At 52.6% G+C, this 23,214-nt stretch overlaps 1 protein-coding gene across 3 annotated transcripts in view; it reads left to right on the forward strand.

The window, feature by feature from the left end:
* The first annotated feature begins 3,345 nt into the window (after positions 1–3,345).
* Positions 3,346–23,214, forward strand: part of PMP22 (peripheral myelin protein 22) — a 28,816-nt gene continuing 8,947 nt past the window's right edge. The window contains exons 1-4 of one of the 3 annotated variants that reach the window (XM_032617550.1): positions 3,346–3,522; positions 7,619–7,730; positions 8,969–9,068; positions 22,549–22,689. In XM_032617550.1, the coding sequence (XP_032473441.1) occupies positions 7,653–7,730; positions 8,969–9,068; positions 22,549–22,689 (319 nt within the window). In that variant the 5' untranslated portion in view covers positions 3,346–3,522; positions 7,619–7,652. Of the gene's footprint in view, positions 3,523–5,929; positions 6,084–7,520; positions 7,731–8,968; positions 9,069–22,548; positions 22,690–23,214 lie in introns of those variants that run through there. The other 2 variants (XM_032617549.1, XM_032617551.1) reach the window with 2 other exon arrangements.

Genomic DNA, 23,214 nt, shown 5'->3' on the forward strand with positions numbered 1-23,214 from the left:
TAATAAGCTGCTCAGAAGAGTCTGGATGGGGCAGTAGCCGGCCTTTGGAGGACCCTTTCAGTCCAGCTGAGTCCGGGCCTCGCCAGGAATGCCCACACAGGCTGCTGGCTGCCATGAAACAGGAAAGTCCTCCCTGGTCGAGTAAAACACTCCCCAGATATTGACCGAGCGCCTGGTGAGGGGCCGATGCTCCAACAACAACTTCATCCACTGGACAAATGCCCAGTTGAGACTCACCTCTGTTTTTCCTTTGGGAAATCTGCATAATGGAAAAAAAAAAGAATCACAGGTTTGGAAATCGGAGGAGCTGGTTGCAAGTCCCAGCCCCAGCAGGTGCTCGCTGGCCCCTGGAGGAAACACTGTCAATTTTCCAAGCCTCAGTTTCCAGCTAGAAAAATGGTCATGATTCCGCTTCAGGTAAGAGACTATCTGAAACCACATTTTCGCCACTGTAAGTGCAGAAAATAAGGGCTGCCTCTCACTTTCAGAATCTGCTCGGATTCTCCTCCCCGTAGAGAACAGTGATGGTCTTATGAAATCAAACTGTCAGCCACGTGCTAATTCCACCCGGTGCTGGCTGCGCGGGACAGTGAAACTGACACCTCCGAGGCAGGGTAAGTCAGGGCGCTGGAAAGGGGGACGCACAGGACTGGGGCAGTCGGTGGAGGCTTTAGGACATTCTCTTCCTTTTTTAATGAGAAAAGAAACCTGGATGTGTAAATGGATAAAGCGTGTCAGTATCTTTGGTGAGAAAAGGGAATTAGATTATATAACATCTGTGGAAGTGCCACGAAAAAGGTACAGATGTGCTATGAACGTCGGACGCCAATAAGAGACTCCAAACAGCACTGGGTACCAAGCATGGGCTCTGCTGCCACATGCCTGGTTTGAATGTGGCCTCTGCCATTTCTTCACGGGGTGTCTTGAGAAAATCACTCAGTGTCTTACTGTGTCTTGGTTTCCCCGTTATAAAAAAGAGGCTGATGGGGTGCCTGTTTCCAAAGACTGCTGTAAGGATAAAATGATCTGATTCACACAAAATGTTCAGGATGATGCCACACACACAGGAAGCACCAAGTGTATAGGAGCTATTCTTGTGGTTATTACGTTGGTGAGTGACTTGTGGATGACTTACCTCTAGTGAGCTGAGGTAGCACACTGCAGCCAGTCGGGATGAGCTAGTCCGACGTGTCTTCACTTTCTTTCCTCAGGGAGTTTGCCCGATTCTCACTTTCCCTAGCTAGAAGACGGGAGGAGATCATTTAATAATAATAATAATAAATGGGGTCTGGTGACTATTCTATTTATTATCATGGCAAGTAGCCCAGCGGATACTCTCCATGGTCCTCAGGATACATTGCTCAACACAGATGCCTGGAGCGGGGGTCCCATCTGGCTGAAGAGGGGCCTCTAGAAGCGGGGAGAGAGGTCTCGGCAGGCATTTTCCTCGGCTGACCGTGGGGAGGCAGAGACCCTGGCCCAGGTTGGTGGGACAGCGTGTTGCGACCCACGAAGGGGCCAGCAGAGCATAGCAGTGACCGGCTCCCACGCCTCGAAGCCTCCAGAAGCATGTCAAACAGGTCACAGCCAAAGCCAGCGGGTCCTCAGGGCTTGGCTGCAGGGGGCCACGTGGAAGGAGGCACAGGGCTGGGAGAGCAGGTCCCGGATGCAGAGCTCATGCAAGGATGGCGGGCTGATGAGATTGGCTCAATCCAGCCAGAAGCAAGATCCATTCCCCACACCCCACCCTACCCGAGCTTTCTTCCTCTGAATCCTTAGGGCTTGGAGCAGGAACGATCTCCTCAGACGTCTCCAGGCTTAGTCCTGGCCTGAGGGGCAGCGGCCTCTGTCATGCAGGCTTCAGAGTCAGATCATGGGGGCACCCAGGAAGGGGGCTGACTGGGGAGGCCAGGAAATCATGCTCATCGGTCCCCATCACCACCGTGTCAGCGGAGGATTGTGGGAATGTCCTCTGTCTGTCTCACACGCATGCACACGCACACATACACCCCAAATATACACACACGCCCCTGCTTTGCCTGGCAAGACTCCGAACACAGCTTGTGTAACACTGCAGCCCACACTAGGACTTACCTCGATTTGGGTTCCACAAGAGAAGGCAGCTGGAAGGAAGCCAGGGACCACCTGACACCATATGACAATCTGGCTGAATGCTGGAACATCCGGGATCATTAGAAATGACCCACACCTGAGCCCCCTCCCAGGCCACCGCGTCCATGGCTCTGGGCCCAGGCAAGGATATTCCCAGGCTCTCGGGTGATTCTGAGGTACAGCTGAGGGTGAGATCTGAGATATGAAAAGAGGCTAAATGGTTTCACTGGGCCTGGAAAGATGCTGGCTGGGGGTAGGACGGGGGAAGACCAGCAGGCCACCTCCTGACTGCGGAGGCCAACAGAACGCAAAGCGTCTGTGGCAGAGAGGGACGTCCCCGCATGCATGGGCGCTCCAGATGGGGGACCCTCGACATAAGGTGGGGAGAAACTGACAGAAATCCAGGAAACTCATTCAGTGAAACCAAGTCCCCTTGCCTTGAAGCTTCCACCCAGGAGGACTTGCTAGAGGTGGAGGATGCTTTCCGAGCTCGAAGGGGGACAAGTTGCAAAGAGCCCGAGGAACACCTGCTTTCATTTGTCTACCTCTCCGCAGCAGCTGTTCAATTGTCCTTCCAGCCTGTCCTGCCCCACAGGTTAGAATGTTCTCAACAGAGCTTTGCTTATTATCTCATGAAGGTCAGCATTTAATCACCACTCGATTAAAGGCCCATGGAAGACAGAGCTGAAAGAACCCATTTCTTGGAGCTGTGTTCCAGTACCCGCCCATGTGGTAGAGCACAGAGGGGTCTAGACAGACAGGGCAGGTAGCAGGGCCCTTCTGCCGTTGGGGGCTGGGACCGTGGACGTGATTTGGTTCCCTGCAGAGATGCTGTGAAGAGATGACCTGTGCAATGTCTGAGCCCCTTAAAATTACGTTGTTGATAAAGGATGGAACCTACCTGCACACACGTGTTATACGCACAGTGTATTTCATCTTTGCAGACTCCACTGGGAGGGGAGGGGGATGGGACCGAGGACTGGGGGACCTCTTTGTTCTCACACAGGCTGCCACTTGCGGTGAGAACGGGCCACCCAGAGCTCCTCTCCTGGCCGAGTCCAGGCTCTCCACACCCCCCAGGGCCTCTTGGGATCATTGTGTTTACTCTCCAATACGCAAAGCTGGGCGCTGTCTCTTTAAATAGTAGAGGCTGAGAGGCTCTCAGGCCACCATGACATATCCCAGCATTGGACCAGCCCCTGAATAAACTGGGTGGACGCCCGGTCTGGCTTCAGTTACAGGGAGCACCACCAGGGCACATCTCGAGAAGCCTGGCTGGAAGCAGCGGGGCTGGATCTGCTAGCTGCCGGTCTCTCCACTGCCCTGTTCCGGGGGCGCCTTGCCTGGGCACCCGTCACGTTTGACTGCAAAGAAAGCCGCGGGGAGGAAGGGGTTACACTGTTTGGCCTGGTGAGTTGTCTTGGCAAACTATGCCTCTGGATGGTGCTTATGCTTTACAGAGAGCTGCCCAGCCCCACGCCCTGCCAACCACAAATGGAAAGCGTTGCAGGGGAGAAGGCACGTGTGTGTTGGAATTCACCGGAGAGTCAGAGGATTTCTAAAATCCTTGGTTAAGAGCTGGATATATACTCTGGCTGGGGAGGCGAGAAGGACCCTCTGGGAGCATCTAGAAACCTCAGTGTACCCAGAGTGGAAGGGAGAAAGGGGACCAGATGCGCCTTCCCTGATGGGAAACAGCTCTGCACACACAGCTGGCAGGTGGCCTTGGATTGGTAAGCAGGTTAGGGAGAAACCTAACCTCTGCTCCACCTGTAGCGGAGCCCTGGCTGGGCTCCGGGTGTGGCCGAGCTGGTGACACCAGCCACACTGGGTGGTATCCTGTCTTCCACCCCTCGGGGCTGAGTAGGCAGGACGCAGGCGAGGGGCAGTGAGGTGACCGCCAGAGACGGGTGGGTTCAGGTGTCCCGCAGTGTGGTGTGACCTGGTTATCGATAAAAACGTTGGGTTCAAAAGAAAGGAAGAGATGAGCTATATCTGACCACGTGTGCACTTTTCTAAATGTATATACTTCATTTAAAAGTTTAGTTGGAACAAAAGAAAGGAAGGGAAAGAAACTCCTGAGTTAAACATGCTAATATTTATAAAGTGCTTAGAATAGTCCCGGGTACATGGTGATCATGTGAACATTGGTTAGATAAATAAAAATGTCTGAATGGCATATGAAGAGGGGCAATAATTCCCAGGGCAAACTCGGCCTAGACCATGACCCAGGAGGCGAGAGGTCACTCCCATTGGTAGGTAGAAGGTAGTCCTTCTACCTACATACGTGCTTTCAATCTATGGGATTGATAAGCAATTTTCGTTTAGGGGGTCAGGCTTTCCTTAAAAGGTTGTTGTGAGGATTAAATGTGAAATAATAATTAATAATAATAATAATAATAGCGACAATTTACTGGGTACTGATCCTTTATTCTTTTCCAGACGCTATGCTAATTGCTTCACACACTCTTTTAATCAACACCATAACCCTTTAAAATGGCCATTCTCAGTCCTGTTTCCAGATGAGAAAACCGAAGCACCCCAAACCTCAGCTCACTGCCCAAATCCACAACCCTGAGTAAGCAGGGTAACCGGGGTCGTCTAAGCCCAGCGTCAACGTGCGTAACCATTGGACCACACCACCTCTCACAGAGGTGTCATGGGCACTGAGCGAAAAATTTACAAGGAGTCTTCTTTTTAATCTAAGGGTTTTTGAAAGCCCATTGTTGGAAGATTTTTTTCAAATTATTTTTACCTGAAGAATGTACAATTAGCTACAATAAGCAGCTACTTTCATCTAGTAAAATAAGTAGCATGGGAGTATTTGACTCGTTCAGAGCGATGATGTTTTGTGACACAAACGCTGGCTGGTTGTGTATGACCTGCTGCATTAGCCGGCAGACGTTTAATACCCACCTTCCGGCTCCGGGTTCCTGCCTCAAGGCTGGACCCCCAGAGCGTCTTATTGGGGCGCGCCTATCGTGCGCCCGGAAGGGCTATCCTCTCTCCCCGTGACGCTGGGCGGACCCCGTTCAGGCGGCTGTGAATCAGCTGATTTCCCTGGCTGCGCTTCCCCCACCTCAAATGGCCAACTCCCCACCCTGTGGCCGGGGACGCGAGCCGAGGCCGGGCGCCAAGCCAGGCAAACTCGCCTGGAGCGTTCCGGGTTGTGGTCTGGATTTCCCCAGCGACCCCAGGGCGCGCTGTCCTGCAGTGGGCAGGCCTCTCCCTCCTCCCCCAACCCTCACCCGAGCAGACCCGCTAGATCGGTCCCGGGAATCCGAGGCACCCGGCGCTGATCGCGCAGGCGGGCTTGGCGCGGGTGCGCCCCGCTAGGACTGTAGGGCAGGCCAGGGACGCCAGGACCCGAGAGAAGGGAGGTCTGCCAGCGCTTAAGTGCCATCTCCCCCTACCCGTGGCAGGGGCATCCAGGCTGGCTCTCCCCGCGGGCGCGGTCCGACTGCGTGCGCCCCAGAGCCCCGCGCTGGTCACCCACGGAGGCGACCTCTGGCGGGCTTTCCCACGTGGGCAGAAGGGCCAGTATATCGGTCAACTCTTGGTCTCCGTGACCTCCGCGGAGCCAGGGAAGCGGAGGTGAGAAAGCTCGCTGCCTCCTAGTTTCGAGGACAAGCCACCGCTGTTTTGGAGTCATCGACTTTCTCCTGGGGCGCAGTGAAGGCCGAGGAACTGGCTCCTGCCCTGCCTCCCTCCTCACTGCCCTCTCCCCTCCCCGGGTCCCGCCCCCCTGCACACGCTGACCCGGGGACACACCCTACTGCAGCGACGCAGACAGGGCGTTGTTCCCGTTAAAGGGGAACGCCGGGAGCCTCCCTCCGGCCCCTAGCTCGGCGCACGCAGCCCCGCAGAGCAGCTGTCTTTCCGGACGCCAGCCGCCGAGCGGACGCACGCGGTTTGTGCCCGAGGCCACTCTGAGGATCTCCGAGGATCGGGGACAGCTATCCCTTTGGGCTGTAAGTGCTTTTGGCAGGGAAAGTGGAGGAGATGGAAGAGGAACGTGGGCATCTTTCGTAGACGGTGACAGAACGCGCGGAGCAGGGGGCCTCGGGCCGGCGCGGTCCCCGATCGCGGGTAGACCACCGCCTGTCTCGCGTCCTTCCTACGGGGCTTGTAGGGACCCATTGCGGGGTGCCTGGTGGTCTATAAACCGCCGGGGACGCGGGTGCTGGTGTCCGGGTATGGGGCAGGGGCGGAGCACTTTTCGCCTCGCTGGACTCACTGGCAAAGCGGTCCCTGCGGTGGACATCTCCGGGGTACAGGACCCCCGTGCCCCCCACCCCCACCCCCTGCCCTCGGCATTAGGAGTCACTGGATTTAATTTAAACCTTCTGGGAGACATCAGAAAATCCTGCTTATTTCCTCCTGCACATTCCAGAGTTTCACTGAACGTGTTGCTTAAGGGAAGGAACGGAGAGGTTTGCGATTGGGTATTTTAAAAACCGAGTTATTGAAACGATGTCTCTGGACCAAGATTCTGTCCCGAAGTAGCCCCCCCAAACGCAGCTCATCTTCGCAGACGTGCAAATCCTCCCACAGGTCGGCGGGTCTCTGTCCCTAAGGTCTGCAAAATGTGGGGCTAGGACCACGCCGTGGCGGAGAGAAGATGTCCTGCCGGCTCCGTCCGGCTGCGCTTCTCCCGGGACCCAACCCATTCCCTCCGCCTCTCCTTCCCACCGGACACTGGCTCCCCTCCATCCAGGCTCCTGGGCCCCTGTCCCGGGAGCGCAACGGCCCGGCCCTCAGGGCTGCCGGGGAAAGCGCGCGCGGTGGGCAGGAGGCGCCGGCCCCAGCAGTTCTCTCCGGCCGTCCTTTCTTCTCCGCTCTACCCAGCTCTGCGCCTTCTCTCCGGGGCCGCTGGTGCCGATGCCAAGCTGTGCTGGGGCCGGGACGGCTCCCCTGCGCGGGGGGAACTGGGTGGAAACTTGGGAGCCTAGCGGAATGCGGAGCGCCCTGGGGTCTGGGAACCCGGCTTCCCGCCGCGCGCTCTCCCTCCCAGCTCGCCGCTGGTGTCCCCGGGCCTCTCGCAGAAATCTGGGCCCCTTCCGCTCACCCACAGCTCCACCCCACGGGCTAACGCGACCTCTCGCCCTCCGCCCCCCTTCTCCTCGTTGGGCTGCCCCCGGAACCCCCAGGTGGGTGGAGGCGCGCTGCGGCCTCTGCTTGGCACTCTGGAAAAACCTCGCCTCCCGGGGTGACTTCGACGTGCGTCGTGCGTACCACTTGTTTTGTTCCAAAAGCAGATGTTCGGTCGCAGGCGGGCTCGACGGACTGTGGGGCGAGGATGCCGCGGTCGGCTGCTGCCCTCTCTCGGCGGTCGCCGGGCGGGGTGGGCGGGCGGGCGCGGCGCCAGGCCCGGGCCTTCCGAGCGCAGGACCCTCCCTCCGCGTCCCTCCTCCCTTCTTTCCTCCCTCCTTCCTTTCCTCCCTCGCTCGCTCGGGCAGGCCGGTTCGCTCGGCCTCACGTCCAGTTCGGCCCTCTCTCCGGCCAGGCAGAGACTCCGCTGAGCAGAACTCGCCGCCAGAATGCTTCTCCTGCTGCTCGGTATCATCGTCCTCCACGTCGCGGTGCTTGTGCTGCTGTTCGTCTCCACGATCGTCAGCGTGAGTCTCCGGCGGGCAGCGGGCGGGCGGCGGGCGGGAGGGGCGCCCGGGGCTCACCCCGAGCTCGGCCTCCGGATAGCGGTTCCAACTGTGCCCCCTCCAGTTTGCAGACAAAGCATCTCAGACATCCCAGGGCCCTTTGCAGTTTCTGGCAATCCGCGCCTTTTCAAAAGTAGTTTTGCGAAAACCAGAGCAGATTCAGCGGGAGGAAGGAAGCGAGCGCGGGACTAGGTGAAGCCACGCAGGCCTCTCTTTAAGCCAGAGAATTTAGGTACAGATCCAGGGGTTCCCCCACCCCCGGCCCTTCATTTGATAAGCTTGTGTAGCATTTTCCTTAATGCAGGGTCGTTGAGGAAGGAAGTGGAGTATTTAGGAAGGTTTGTTTTTTCTCCAGATGGTATCCATCAGATGGGCGGTTTAGTTCATAAAACAGCCTTTAGGACTCGAAATTGGAAAGTTCAAATTGGCTTTTCCCTAAGAGTTCACAGCCCCAGGTCTGCTTTGCGCTGTGGACATGGCACCTTCTTAGAAAAGCCTCCTCCAGTACAAACAGGTCACTGGGATAACTTGTGTTGCAAAACCATCAGACATCAAGCTCATTAGCTTTTAAACTTATTTTCTTGAAGCTAAGCCCAGCCTCGGGCAGTTATGCGACCGTGGCCTTAACTTCTGTATATACAGCAAGTCCCAGGCGTGATGTTCTGGCCTGGTTCAAAGGTTGAGAAATAATTATGTTGGGGATTGGTGAGTTGGTCCATCGTTTACCAGCATCCTGCCAGCATCTTAAGTGTGCCTTATGGCGATCTTGTCAGGTTGATAGGAATTGTAAGTAAGGAAATGGGCTCAGAGTGGCTGCGGCTTTGGGAATGATACCCGGGAGATGGGGGGTGGGGGGAGCTTGGATGCAGGTGTCCTGGATTGAGTCCACGGCTCCTTCTACTACGGCACACACCTCGGCACAGAGCAACTTATGTGTGTGTGTGGTGCTTTTACACTTACGGAGTGCTTTTCACTAGCAAAGCCCCGGCCCTCCCCTCTGGCTGTCTGGGCCAGACCACCACATCTCCCCTTTCTCAAGCACGACCCTGGACTCTGGCTAGGCAGCCCCGGGGCAGGGCAGGGGCAGGCCCCGTAGACAGGTTGATGAGGTTGCTCTTTGCCTACCCTTGGTCTTCTCCCTCCCCCTTTCCGTCACTCCTCACGGACTCCCCTGATTTACCACGTCTGGTTCTCTCCAGCAATGGATGGTGGGCAATGGACACGCGACCGACCTCTGGCAAAACTGTAGCACCTCTTCACTGGGCAACGTCCAACACTGTTTCACATCATCAGCAAACGGTGAGAATGATTTTTTGCTTCACAGGTTCGTCCTGATCTGTCCGTGGCATGTTTCTCTATCCAGACCTGGAAGCACTTGTTCTTGGAAGACACAAGCTAGAGAGTTGTTGCCAGGGTGGGGTGGGACATGGCCAAGACGTCCCAAGACAAAAGGGGAGGGGCGGTCGCTTCACTGGCTACACTGAGATCCTGGGGAGTCTTTGTGCATTCTCTCTACCTACAGAGAAGCTCTAGAACACCACACCCCCTGCTTCCCATCACTTGTGTAAGGCTTCTTGTGAACCAAGAAATGTGGACACACATAAGCAATGATGATGCAAAACCTTAGGCAGACCCCACTGGGAGTTTCAATCCAATTAGCGTCTTTGGTTTGGTGGTAGGATATCCAGGAATGTCCTGTGTCTTCCTGGTGCAGTGATGGAGGGGCTGTCCTGAGGATAGACGGGCCAGCTTTTGGTCTCCAGTTATAGGATTTCCTCTCTGCATCTTGGGCCTCAGGGGTGCCATTTAGCATCATAGCTGTTGAGCGATTCCTCGTTGCAAGATGGGGCATTGACGCTATTTGCACAACCCCAAGCTGAGCCCGGGAGTATTTCTGCTCTGTCCTTAGCATCTTTTCTGTGAGATATTGGAAACCAGGCTTTCTTGGGTTCAGGTTAAGGGGTTAATTGGCCATGGAAGCACACACCAGCTACTTCCAGCACCCAGAGGGAAGGAGGGCTCAGCGGGGACCTGGTGTCTTTGGATGTGGAGAGGCAGAGATAAACAGGATGCATTCTTTTTGGTGACTGGGGGGTGTCTGGTGGCAGCGTGGACCCTGGCAGGGGCCACAGTGCCTGGCATTGAGGACACGGTGGGCCAGGCTCTGCATGGTCTCATGTTCCAAAGGACATGTCCTTAGCCTGGAGAGGGCAGTACCTATAGATGTGACAGAACTTTCCTGACATCTTGGGTTTAAAGACCAGCAAAGTACACGTTTTGATGAGGCTGCAGCTGCCCCTAGATCAAGTATTTCTGTTGAAGATGTTACGCTCAGTGAGAGAAACCAGTTCAGACGCAGCTCAACAAAGCAGGAAGGGCAGTGGCCCTTTGTTCTGTATGTGCACGGTCCAGTTTCTTTGCGGGACTTTTCCCCTCAGGGCTCTGCACCCAGCAGTACTCAAGCTGCCCCTGAAGCATCACCAACGAAATATCTCCAACCTCAGTATAAAGAGAAACTGCTCGAACTACTGTAGTTTATATGGGGAGGACAGGCAAGGACTAGAAGACCCTGCTTTATGTTTCCACTTTCCTGGGGGAAGAAAAGACACCAGTCTTCGTTGAAGGGAGCAGTCCTTAAACTTTTCTCGGAGTCTGTGAAGGATATTGAATTCAAACCACCCTAGAGGTTGCATTGTGAGTTGGCAATCAAATAACTGAAACACTCGGGAGCGTCTGCGCATGTGGCCACAGCACTGCTTGGCCCCAAAGCCACAGCATCCGGTCTCCGGGGCAGGGTTTGGCTGGAGTTCCTTGAAGCTCAGGATGGGAGGCTCCCTGCTCGCTACTGACACCTGGTGGCCACGAGTGGTGACTCCGCCCACAAGGGCCGGCTTTCCCTGAGACCCCCCCCCGAGGTGTCCACCTGGACATTGCCCAGCTGGCATTTGGCCACGTGGGGTTGGCAGGGGATTCTCGACTCAGTCCCGGAAGGAGCAGTTTTGGCAGGCATACTCCAACCCGGCTGGGTTTCAAGAGGGATGAGTCGGCAGAGGCGCAGTGATCTAAATTGTCCGACCTGCTGGACCGTGATGGTTGCCTGCTGCGGACCTGCTTCTTCTGCGATGGGGAGCGGCTGCTGTTCCGCCCTCACAGCAGCTCTCAAAGAGGCACCAGCGTTATTCCTATCGCTCAGCTGTCTCTTTGTGTACGAGCTCACCTTCCTGGGTTCGTTGACAGTGACTTTGGGGTGTGCATCGCGGGTCTTTATCCAAATCCGCGTGGTTGCTTCCCTGGGGGGGGGGGGGTCCCAGATCGTGCTTCTCCGCATCTGCCTTCTCGGCTCTCCCAGTAAGGGCGTTCTGAGGAACTCTGGACAAGCTGGGTTTGTTTGCACTTGGGCTGATTCTAAGTCAGAACTTTCCATTTAAGCTTCCCCAGTGGTCGCTATCTCTGTTCTCATCTTCTGACGGGTCAGCTTGTGTTACAACCTCAGCTCTGATGGGGGTGAAGCCTCTGGGACTCCTTTGCCTTTTCGATTGGGTTTAACCATGTCTGTGCCAAACAAGAGGTGAAAAAAATGCAGAATTAAAAAAAATTAGACTGCCTTTACAGATGGACCCTGCTAGTTGTAAACCAGTCACCTTGGTCCGTATTTGCTCTTAGAATGTTTCAAACATACTTTTTATTTTAGTAACTGAAAGTAATTCGTTACAGATACCAATTTGTGAAGAATACGTTGCAAGCATGTTATGTGAAAACGCGTTGGTTTACAAGACTTGCTATTTTTGCTGAAGGGGCTTGTTTTTGCATGTGCGGGGCTGGGGCAGGGCACCTCTGCAGGGCGTCATTCACTTTTTTGTCTTATATGGAAGGTGCTTGTTGCCACATTAACTGCACGGCAGTCAAACGTCTATGTTATACGGTTGGAAGGAAAGAGATTAGATTTTTTTCCCTCAAACTCTTTCTTGATATTAGAGTAGTTTTAGATTCCTCACTAAATGCCCTCAACTCTGTCTGCTTTTCCATTTTCTAAATGTATTTACACACCCTCTGGCCCCATCCTGATCCTGTCTGCAGGTAGAGGTGAAGGAGGCTTAGTGGGGGAATATTTATCATGACTTTGTTTTGAATGCCTTTCGGCCTGAGGGATGTAAGAACTTGGAGAATGTGCACCGTTGGCCTTGACAGTCCTGAGCTCTGTGCAGGGGGATGAATCACTGTGCAGGTAGCACAGGCCAGATACCCAAAGAGTGGGGACAGGCGGGCAGCACCAGACTTCAGGGGAGGAAGTGGAAGGCAGGTCTCATGTGGGAGGGGGGATTTGATCCATCCTCCAAAGGATGGGCAGGATTTAAATAAATGCAGGCAAGGAGGAGGCAATTCCCTACGGAGGCAATGATGACCTAAAGCAAGGGGAAGGCAATGGAAGGACACATTAGACCAGTTGGCTAGCGTTCCGATTGGGATTGAGGTTGGCTGCATAAACAGTACATCTTTAAATGGTAGCGGCCTAAATAAGATAGCTTATTTCTCTCTCTTTCAAAAGAAGTGTGGAAAAAAAAAAAAAAAGTGTGGAAGTAGGCAGCCTGAGATAGGTACGGTTGTTCCATGAAATTGTCAGAGCCCCAGGCACTTTCTAGCTTATTTCTTTGCCATCTCTCAGATTTGGTCCTCATCCTCATGGACCAAAAGGCTGCTAGAGCACCAGCCATTTCTCTACCCTTCAAGCAAGGGTAGAGAAAGGAGGAGGAGAAGAATGTGTCCCCCTCCCTTTTAATGAAATGTCCCCGGATAGACCACACACTTCTGCTTTTATCTTTTCCTGGAAGTTCATCACAGAACCACACCTAGTGACAAGGGAGGCTGAGAATGGAGTCATTTGGCTTCATGGGAAGCATGGCTTTTTGATTCATAGAAATTTAATAGCGAGCACCTCCCAGTAAGCCTGGCTTGAGACTCTTCCCTTCAGGGCTTTGACTACCCCTCTCCATACCAATCATACTCTATAACGAGAGCTCTGCTGTGTCCTATGCAGTTTCAGAGCAGAGCCCAATTACTTTAGGATTCTCCAAAGAGCCCATCTCTGCTGTGTCCTGGGCGCCATCAGCAAGACACTGACCCATATTGGAAACTGGAGATTCCTTCGACTTGCCTCTCTTTCTTTCCACCTCCCAAGTCATGAACAAGTCTTACTGTTTCACGATGTCTCTTGAATCCTTGTTTCCCTCCTGTCCAGACCTCTCTTCTCACCTCCAGATGAGCATATACACCTACCTACCTGACAGTTTGGCTGGGATGTCCAGAGGCATCTCCAAACCAGCCAGGCTTTGCCCCCCTCCACCCACTCTCCCTCTTTGATGGTCTCTAGTGTTTTAGTGGATGCCGCTTCACCATCCGGTGAGTTTCATGCTCAGAGTCTGCCTGGATGTGTTTCCTTCTCTCCCTTCTCAGAAGCATCCTAGGTCCCGCTGGTTGCTCTTCATCTCCACGCCCGTCACCATGCCTGCAGTTACTGTCAGGGCCGTCCTGCAGCCTCCTAACTCCTGACCTTTCTTCCTTCCGTGTAACTCGTTTTGCATATTGAATCAAGGATGATGTTTAAAAATACAAACCTCATCATATTACTGTCAGTTTAAAACCTCTCAGAGGTCCTTTACTGGTCTGCATCTACCGATGAGCATCTTTGCTAAGGTCCATACCTGAATGATCTGTTCCTGTTTCCCATTAAGCCTCACCTCCCATCTCTCCTCCCCCTCATCTTGGAATTTCAGCCTTCTCTCACCTCCTTGACCCTGAACTTCCCACCTCAGGACTCCCCCTGCCCTCCTTTCCCCCCTCCCTCTGTTCTTTCATGCAGGACTATTCACTGAACACCTGCCCCGTAGAAGATTCCACTGCAGACACCAAGGCTGCAAGAGTGGACAAGAGCTTCCGTTTTACTGGGCGGAACAGTCAATAAACGTGGATAGCCAGGGGCAGTGGTAGGAAAGACAAAGAGAATAAAGCAGGGTGATGTGTAATGAGGGACTTGGGTGAGGAAGGGTGTCCTCTTGGAGAAATGACCGCTTGAGGATGACCAGGAAGGAGTCAGCCACAGGGACATCTGGGGCAGGTTCTAGACAGCGGGACCTCCCGAGGACAAGATCTCCGGGGCGGGAAGGAGCCTGGCAGAGTTGAGGAACAGAGAGCACAGGAGATGGAGCAGCCGGCCAGCCTGTAGAGCCTTCTAGACCCCAGAAAGGAGTTTGGTGCAGATGGATGGGTTTCTAATGTTTATAATTTCATTTAGACCTGCTCTGTCTTATATGTGTTTCTCAGCTGTTTTATTCCAAGATGGAGTAACAGTCTTGTGCATTTATAAGGCAGAGTACATCAGAAATTTTACAAAGTAGAAATGCACCTATCTATTTCCAGCAGCAGCGACCTCGTGGCCGTTAGGTTGCGGGCAGCATTAAACCAATGCTTCGGATTGAAAATTAGAAAAAAATAAGTCTTGCCAGTCTCAGGAGCCCCCGACTTGAGCCCTCGGTGGTCTCCTGGGTCTGTGTCTTCCGTGATCCCAGATTTATCTCGTTTATCCATTTGGTGGCATTGTCATTTCTGCAAGGACATCATACCATTTCCTCATCTGTGGCTCAGCTTTTGGTCAGAATTTAGAAAACACAGGAGGCCCTCTGCACTTATGGGTTCATGTTTTGCAATTTAAAATCTCTGTGGCTCCCTGGGCCAACCCGCAAGCTCTGACCCAGTAATGACTCTTGATTTTACAGGCCCTTGTGGGATGAGGAGGTCCTGGCAGGCGAGGGAGGTGCAGGGAGTGGGACGTGGTGTCATAATGATTGTTTCAACCCTCGGAGTCTCTCATCAGATGCCAGCATCCATGAGTTAATTCAGAACGCTTGTTCAGACCTGTGTCTGTACCATATGGCCCTTGAAGCTCAGGCTTTGCTTTCTAAAAAATTTAAATTGGGCTTCCCTGGTGGCGCAGTGGTTGGGAGTCCGCCTGCCGATGCAGGGGACGCGGGTTCGTGCCCCGGTCCGGGAAGATCCCCCGTGCCGCGGAGCGGCTGGGCCCGTGAGCCATGGCCGCTGAGCCTGCGCGTCCGGAGCCTGTGCTCCGCAACGGGAGAGGCCACAACAGTGAGAGGCCTGCGTGCTGCAAAAAAAAAAAGAAAAAAAATTTAAATTGTATTCCCAGGGTTTTACCAGAGTCAAGAAAGCATCCCTTGTAGTTCAGGAGCAGGGAGTGGCCGTGGGGTGGCCTGAGGGTGTGGATTTGGTCTTTGGTGCCTGAGAAGAGGAAGTCTGGCGTGAAGGCTTCTGAGTATGTGGTCATCAGCACACACGTAGACTCTGACCTTGGCGGGGACCTGGGAGGTCATCAGATTCATCCCCCTTCCCATCCCACTAGCTTCGGGCTGTCTGCAATGTGCCCACCATGTGCACATCCTGCCAGTGATGGGGAACTCACTACCTTTCAAGAGAACGTCTTTCATTTTCAGAGCTGCCAGCGTGGTCCATCCATCCATTCTTCAAATATAAGGAGCGCATCCTAGGTGCTGGGCAGACAGAGCTCAACAAGAAAGACCAGTCCCTGCCCCGGCGGATGGAGCTCACAGTTACGCAGGGGAGACGGAGGATAGACAATGAATGAGTCATTGTGGGCAGCGGGCAGCGCTCTGTAGGAGACAGAGAGAGCGATGGAATAGCAAGTCACCACCGGGGAGGAAGCAGCTGGTCATGGCAGGCCTCTTCCTGCCAGAGTCCCGTGGATGGAGGCTTAAAAGATGCGAGAGACCAGCTGTGTGAAGAACTGCAGGAAGAGAATTCCAGAAGGTGATGGAAGGGCCAGGACCCTGAGGCAGGAAGAGTTTGGTGTGTTCACCAGTGCCAGGCTGGCGTGTCTGAGTGTGCTACAGGCAGGAGAGGACGGACCGACGGCTCGGGCCATGATGCTGAGAAGGACAGCCCAGCCACACTGAAGGGTTTGGAGCAGAAGAGTGGCGTGACCTGACTTGTGTTTTGAAAGTTCATCCTGGCCGTTAACACTGAGAATGTAGAATGTCAGCAAAGCACTTGGATTTGGGAATCTGTGCCTCAGGGCAGAGGTCTGGGCTGGAAATTCAGATTTGGAGTCATCCGTGTCTACGGAGGGTGTTTGACGTCCTGGTGCCGGGGAGTTGATGAGAGGAGAGGCAGAGGAACAGAGGTGTCCAGAGTGAGTCCTGTGACACTCCGGCAGCTGATGGGTACAGGAGGGAGTTGGCAGAGAGGTTGGGGAGGAGGGGCCGGTGATGCGGGGGAAATGCCCTGGGATGCTGTCATTAACAAATTACATAGCTGAGGCCGCAACTGTCCTCTGAATTTCCAGTCGTTTCTGGATGTCTTCATTCATGCCTGGGGGTCTGGACCTGGGTTTTATAGGTTGCAAGCTTGTCCTCAAGGAGTTTAAACGCCCATCGTGTCCCCAGACTGACTTCAAATATTTGGAGGCTGCGGCTTTATCTCCCCAGGGTCTTCCTTTCTCTGTGATGCCTTCTTCTTGCAGTGGCTTTTCTGGTGCTGGTGATGGCTCGTGGTTTGGCTTGGCAGGTAGATGAGCAGAGAAGGGGGAACTCTCTCCCTTTGCTGTCCCATTCTTCCTCCTTCCTCCCGATGTTCTGTGGGTGCCAAACCTAAAGAAGGGCAGCAGGATCCTTTAATTTGTTAGATTTCAAACATGCTTTTCAACTCCTCAGCACCCCAGTGGATGGGTACCTGGAGTCCCTGCTTTTCTGCACTGGGTCTGCCTCTTACGAGCTGCTTACCTGGGGCAGGTGCCCGGTGGCCTAATAGGGTGAGCGTGGAGGTGGGACCTTGAGTAGGCACCCATCGCATCCCATGTGTCCTGGAGCCTCTTCCTATTCAGGATATGATTGTGACAGCGGGTGCGGGGAGGGGAACCTTCGAGCTGGGCCTGGGAAATCGGGTAGAACTTCAGTAGGCATGGGGAGGAGAGAAGAGTGGGTGCTTTACTATGACTGGTGGGCTGGGGGCTCTTAATTTCCATGATGCTTGGCTCCCTTTTTATATTTTAGGATTAAAAAGGAGAGGGGACCTCTGATTATTTTTATATGGAGAATGCCTTTTAAAGCCAAAGATCGTGAGCGCCCTCCCCCCAGGCATACCCTCCTTCCCTGTACATTTCCATCAGCACAGCTTGTGATCGGGCAGTTAAAATGCCTTTCTCCTTTCCACTGTCATTGTCTGTGGCCAAAACCCGCATGTCCAGGTGGCCTGTTCTTAACAACACCAACAAAAAAGGTTCTCCAATAAGTCAATTTGGAAAACACCATTTAAAAGTCACCCAGGCTATTTTTTTAATGGTAAGACTTCTCAGAGCTTTGAGTACGTCGTACATTGCAGTGTCCGAGGAGGGAGGTTAATATACTTGACCATGGAAGCCACTCCCTCTGTTTTTCTGTTTAATCAGCAACAAGTGTTTGGGAAACACAGCCTAACCTGACCCCCCTGTTACTAGAGTTTTCCAACCAGGGAATAGAGGAAGCCTGAAATAGCTGAATATTTTCAGTAACCTCAGAACCTCAATGGCTGTATTATATTCCCTGTTCAAGTCTAAAGACTAGTGAGAATAAGACTCGTGGTAGCAAACCACACATATAAATTAGACTCTGGAAAACTAGCTCCTGTGCCCATCAGGAAGCCTCTTGGTTAGAAGGGCAGTTAATTGAGTGATGGTGTCAGGTACAGCCAGAGCGCCTTGAACTTCTATTCACTAGTCATCAGCCAGAGGTTCTGCTGGAGTTGAAATGCCCTCGTGATTGTGAGTTGAAAGAGCCTCCCCCGTGGCCTTCCTCTTCCGCGTGAGCTCCTGGCCAGAGGGAGCTGAAAGCCCCTGTGTAGCTTTCCCCTCTGGCAAGCGTCCCGCGTGGGTCACGGGCAAAGTTAGCCTGAGCCCTGGGCCCGATTTCAAAGCTCCCAGCTGGACTGGATGGGAAGAAGCTGGAGCCCTCTGCGAGGACCACGCGGGGCCCTGTATAGGCTCCCACCGGTGAGCGAAGCTTAACAGCCAAGGCCACCTGGATAGGAGGCAGGCCGCTGGGCAAGTCAGCCGTCTCTGGGATGACATTCGTCTCGAGGAGGAAGGAGAGTGGTGGTTCGTGGGCTGGCAGTGGGCAGGGTAGCGAGGTTTGAGGGTGGGGATCGGTGGGGATCGAGGGCTGGTGGGTCGCGTGCTTTGGGAAGCAGCACAGCTTTATGCAAATGGGTGGCACTTACTCCTGCAGTGGTGACTCACCCCCATGGCCTCTTTCCTCCTGGCTTGGCTTCCCCCAGTTTATCCTCTGACTCAACTGCCACTGTCCTTCCGTTCACTTTCTGGAAAACCTGTTCTCTCTATGGAGTCAGAGAGCTTTTATGAACTGCCTGAGTGGAATGCGAGGTGGGGAGGGGCTGCCAGGGGCGTGGCTCCAGGCTGGGAGTGAAAGATGCACCGGAACGCAGAGGGGCTGGTGCACTGAAGAGGGCTGCATCACTTTTGAGCTCTTAGCTCACCAGATCGTTGGCCCTGGGCTAAGAATACAGCTGAGGGGGCAGATATATTTCCTTCATTGCTTCGCTGCCGCTGGGGCAGGAATCTGACCTTTGGTCCTTGGGCATCTCCAGCTTTCCCTTCTGCGGGGGGAGTGGGTGTGCTGGCAGCCACGGCCTGGCCCACGTCAGAGAGCAGAACAGCAGGTCTGCGAAAGGCTTTTAATTCCCGTGCTTGGCACCAACGTTGGAGGTTACAACGCTGCCCCCGGGGATTCCACGAATAGTTCTCGGGCACTGATCGTGGGCTCTGCTAAGGACCCTGAACTTGTGGTTTGGGAGAAAAGAGTATCACTGCCTTGGGGCTTGGGTAGAAGTTCGGACTCACCACTTGGCACGGTGGTCTCACATTAAGGTTGATCTGTATGAAACAGGACTGCGGTGGACAGGGCTTTCCCTTCCGTCCAGGTCTCTCCACTCTAACAACTGTTTTCTGTACGTCGGATGTGCTTGTCTGTAGCAGAGGCTGGCAAACGATAGCCTGCAGGTCCAGTCGGGTCCACGGCCTGATTCTGTAAATAAGATTTTATTAGGTGAACAGGCCACACCCATTCATTTACATATCGACTAAGGCTGATTTTCTGCTAAGGTGGCAAACTTGAGTAGTTGCCATGGAGACCACATGGCCTGCGAAGCCTAAACTATTTACAATCTGACTCGTCACAGATAATTTGCCAACCTCTGTGCTGAAGATCCCGTATGAAATGATAGCAGAGTTGTATCAAAATACTTTCTGGTGTTCCTGTTGGCACCTTATAATAATATGGCTTATGTGGACACGGTTGTCCCCGTTATCCATGTACTTGGTGCGGCCCAGATGGAGATGCCCCAGGTACCACCCTGGAACAGTCTGTAGGTGCTCATTTACCCTGCCCCTCAGTTCAGCCTTTTCATGGGGTTATTTGTATTGTACAGAGCTTTTATATCAACACTTTTATTTGATCGTTACCACAATCCTCTGAGATAGTTAATCCCACTTGTTACAGGAGAGGGATTCGGGGGCAAAAATATGCAAGTAGCCAGTTAAGCCGGGGGTACCCAGGACTGTTCTGATGGAGGGCGTGGCCTGAGCACGGCTGGGACCACAGCCTGTGGGTTTAACACACGTACTGTCAATATCATTCCTTGCTGAAGAAATCTTTACTTCTCATCTTGATTTCTTTATCCAAGGGATTATCTGGGATACTATTTTAAAATGTCCCAATTTATGTTGGCTGGTTTGTTTTGAATTTCTACTTTCTGTTTGCCTTTAGTTGTGTTTACATCATGTCTGCTTTTTTTCTGAGATTTATTGAGATTTTTTGGTTGTTGCCTGCTGCCGTTTGCAAGACTGTCCCATGTGTGTTTGAAAATAATTTGTAGTCTTTGTTAAAGGGACATACATGATCTACATAGCTATTAAACTGAATTGGTTAACGCTGTAATACAAATAATCTATATCTTACCGTATTTTGATCTACTTGATTTATCTATTCTGAGAGAGCTATGCTTAAATCTTCCACTATGATTGTTAGCTTTATCAATTTCTTCTCACATTTCAGTTATTTTTTGCTTTATTTTTTTCCAGGCCATGCTATTATATGCATAGAAATTTATGACTTTTATTTCTTCATGGTAAACTGGATCTTTCCTCACTGGCCATTTTCCTCTTTTTCAATTTGAATCCCGTCCGCCTGATGCTATTATTACTGTACGTTTTTGTTAATATTTGCCTGGTGTCTCTTTTCAAAATCTTTTGATTTTCAACTGTTGTTGGTCTTAGGTATATCTCTTGTATCAGGCTACAGATACAAATGACGTAATTCAAGATGGAGTTCCACATCTTATAATGAGTGACCTGAACCCATTCACACATGCTGTGATTGATGTAGTTGGACTTGCTCTCATCGTGTATGTGTGTTACTTATTTTGCTTAAGGTTGAAAACTTGCTTCTTCAACTCTGTATCCCCAGAACAAACCAGAGAGCTTGGCTCAAAACAGTAGGTGTTCAGCCAAGACCCATTGAATAAAAACTTCCTTGACTTCCTGATTGGGATCTGATTTGAGGAACAGCTTACGGAAAGCTAACTCAATTGTAATGAGCTTGGCACGAAAATTCAAGTTCCTGCTGAAAGAGTTTCGAGAAGAATTTCATTACGTTATTAAATCTAAGGGACTTCTCCTATTGATGTAGACTTAACATGTATGATTTTGAGTTTTCTCTAAATATGAGGTCTGGCGGAAGTTCCTGGTGTTGATGATAGGTAAAGACTTTAGGAAAAGATCTCAGAATCAGAGAAGGAAATCTAGGATGTCGCCTGCACCAGCTGTGCCCCTTCTGAGGGTGTGCCTTGAAGGCCACTCCACAGCAAAATAGAATCACTGTTTTGATTCTAGATTTGGGGCTCAGATTTCTTTGTTTCCAGCTTCACCTACCAAAGTGCTGGATAATTGCTTTATTACAAAAAAATGATATTATGGCAGCATTGGCTTTGTTGCAGACCACCCCTCCAGAAGAAGTGCTACGCTGGGCATAGTGGTTCAATTGGAGATATAAAAATGAGGCTGGGATGGCTCACAACGCATTAGACATCCTTTTCGAACCTTAATTGTCAAAGAAATTGCAAAGATAAAAGAAGCATATAGTCCATCACGGTGGAAAGAACACTAGACTAGAATCAGGGGCCTCCCAGCTTTGGCTGTGCCAGTGGGGCTCATCCAGACATCTCTGGAAATCTCGGTCAGTAGAAAGGCGTGGGTTAGTTGATCCCTCAGGCTTCTTCCAACTCTAAAATGCTTCTGGTCTCAGTCTGGAAAAATGTCTGTGTCTGTGAAACTCGAGTCACAGTTACCCTAACCAGTACCCTTAAAATTCTGCCTTGAGCCACTCGCAGCTCAAACCAGGTTCACCTCTGTGAGTTATTGGACTTCCCTGGCAGCCCAGTGGTTAAGACTCTTTGCTTCCACTGCAGGGGCCTGGGTTCCATCCCTGAATGGGGAGCTAAGGTCCCGCATGCTGCGTGGTGTGGCCAAAAAGAAAAAAAAAAAAAAAAAAAAGGGAACATCTTCGCGAGTTATTGATGATAAACCATCGAGATTTCACAGCTTTTTCTACTGTGTTAAGCACTGGTGTTTTTCTAAGCCAAGGCCCATTAATCCATTACTGAGTGGAGAGGATCAAACCTGGGTCTTCTCTAATTGATCTTTCTTGTTGAGAGCAGCGCCCACCCCAGCGATTCTCAGGTGCTTGGAAGGAAGGGTGCAGGCGACAGGTTGGCAGGGCCCCTGGAGGTCTCCTGGGGGCACACTGCAAGTTCCCCTCTCTGGTGTTAAGCCCAGGTTGTTGCCTCTTGTCCGTTCCTTCCTGAAATGACCTTCATTTGCAGTAGATGGTGAACTACAGAGTTCCCTTCCTTGCCTGAATTTCAGTTGGGTGCCTGGAGATTTGATCGAAGGCTGGGGGTTCAGCAAAGATGAGGAAGGGTCATCCGTGGTGCTATCTGGTGGTCGGACTGGGCACCCGCTGCTCGGAGATCAGCGTGGCTGAGGGAGAGCAGAGGCGTTCATGGCTAAATAAAGCATGCTCTTCCCATCAGCATTTTCTTGCGACTTTCTACAGAATTAGTCTTGGCTCCAATAGCACTTTCGTCTTCCCAGCCATCCCCACGGTCTCTCTGTCTCCTTGGGGGATGCTAATATTTTGAACAGTGGTTTGGAACTATTCTCAGAATCCAGGGGCTCCAGGAAGCCCTTCGAACCCCCGAGGGCGGGGAGGGAGGAGGCAGAGGGCGGGGCTCAGAGCCCCTTGAACACACGCACATCTGTGTAAGTAACACATTTGGCTAAAAGACTGGAAGGGAATTCAATGTATTTTAACTGGAGTTTAACTCCTTGCGGTAGGACTAGGTAGTGTCTTAGAGACTTTTCTTAAAACGTCTACAATTAAACACGTTTTAATACCTTTTATTTTTCCCTCCAAAAGAAAGCAGGAAATAAAGAATGACTTTTAAGAGTGGGAAGGTGAATAGTCCGACTTCTGTTCACAGGAGGGATGCGGCTGCTGCCCAGGGCGGGGGACGGGGGGTGGGGGTGGGGTGGGGAGTGGCTTTCAGCCGTCCTGGTGCCCCGGGCCCCGCCCCCCGCGGCAGAGCCCCGCCTCCCCGCGCCCCCGCGCCCGGGCTTTTCCTAACCCAGTGTCTCCTCCCTCAGAATGGCTGCAGTCTGTCCAGGCCACCATGATCCTGTCCATCATCTTCAGCGTTCTGTCCCTGTTCCTGTTCTTCTGCCAGCTCTTCACCCTCACCAAGGGGGGCCGGTTTTACATCACCGGAGTCTTCCAGATCCTTGCTGGTAAGTCGGAGATGACTGAGTCCATGAGGGGGCTGGGCACCCCCAGACTGCAGCACGGTCAGAAGGGCGCGGCTCCAGAATGACTGGCGTGCAGGAGTCCTCCCCGTGGATGGATTTCATACAGCACAGGTGTGTGTGTGTGTGTGTGTGTGTGTGTGTGTGTGTGTGTGTGTGTGAACCTGGGAACTCTCCACTTCTCCATGGAACGGGGTGCATAGGAAACAGGGCTAGGGGTTCTGGAAGGAGGGTCCCTAACCTGGGGCGGAGCTACAGTTTGGACATATCATCAGAGGTAAATGCTGAGGATGTCGGTAGAGCACAGGACAGTCTTGGGGGTGGATTTCTGTAGCTCACATTATGCCCCGGGACCATCCCTGCTTCAGCATGGAAATGGCCCCGACCTGCTGCCGAGGTTGCTCTCAGGTACCTGTCGCCTACCTCTAAGCAGTGATGGAGCCACCTGACAAATTCTTACTCTCCTTTACTCTGGCCCCTGGAGTCCACCAGCCTCCGACTTACTGGTGT

This window comes from Phocoena sinus, chromosome 20, assembly GCF_008692025.1.
Source record: "Phocoena sinus isolate mPhoSin1 chromosome 20, mPhoSin1.pri, whole genome shotgun sequence".
Lineage (NCBI taxonomy): Eukaryota > Metazoa > Chordata > Mammalia > Artiodactyla > Phocoenidae > Phocoena > Phocoena sinus.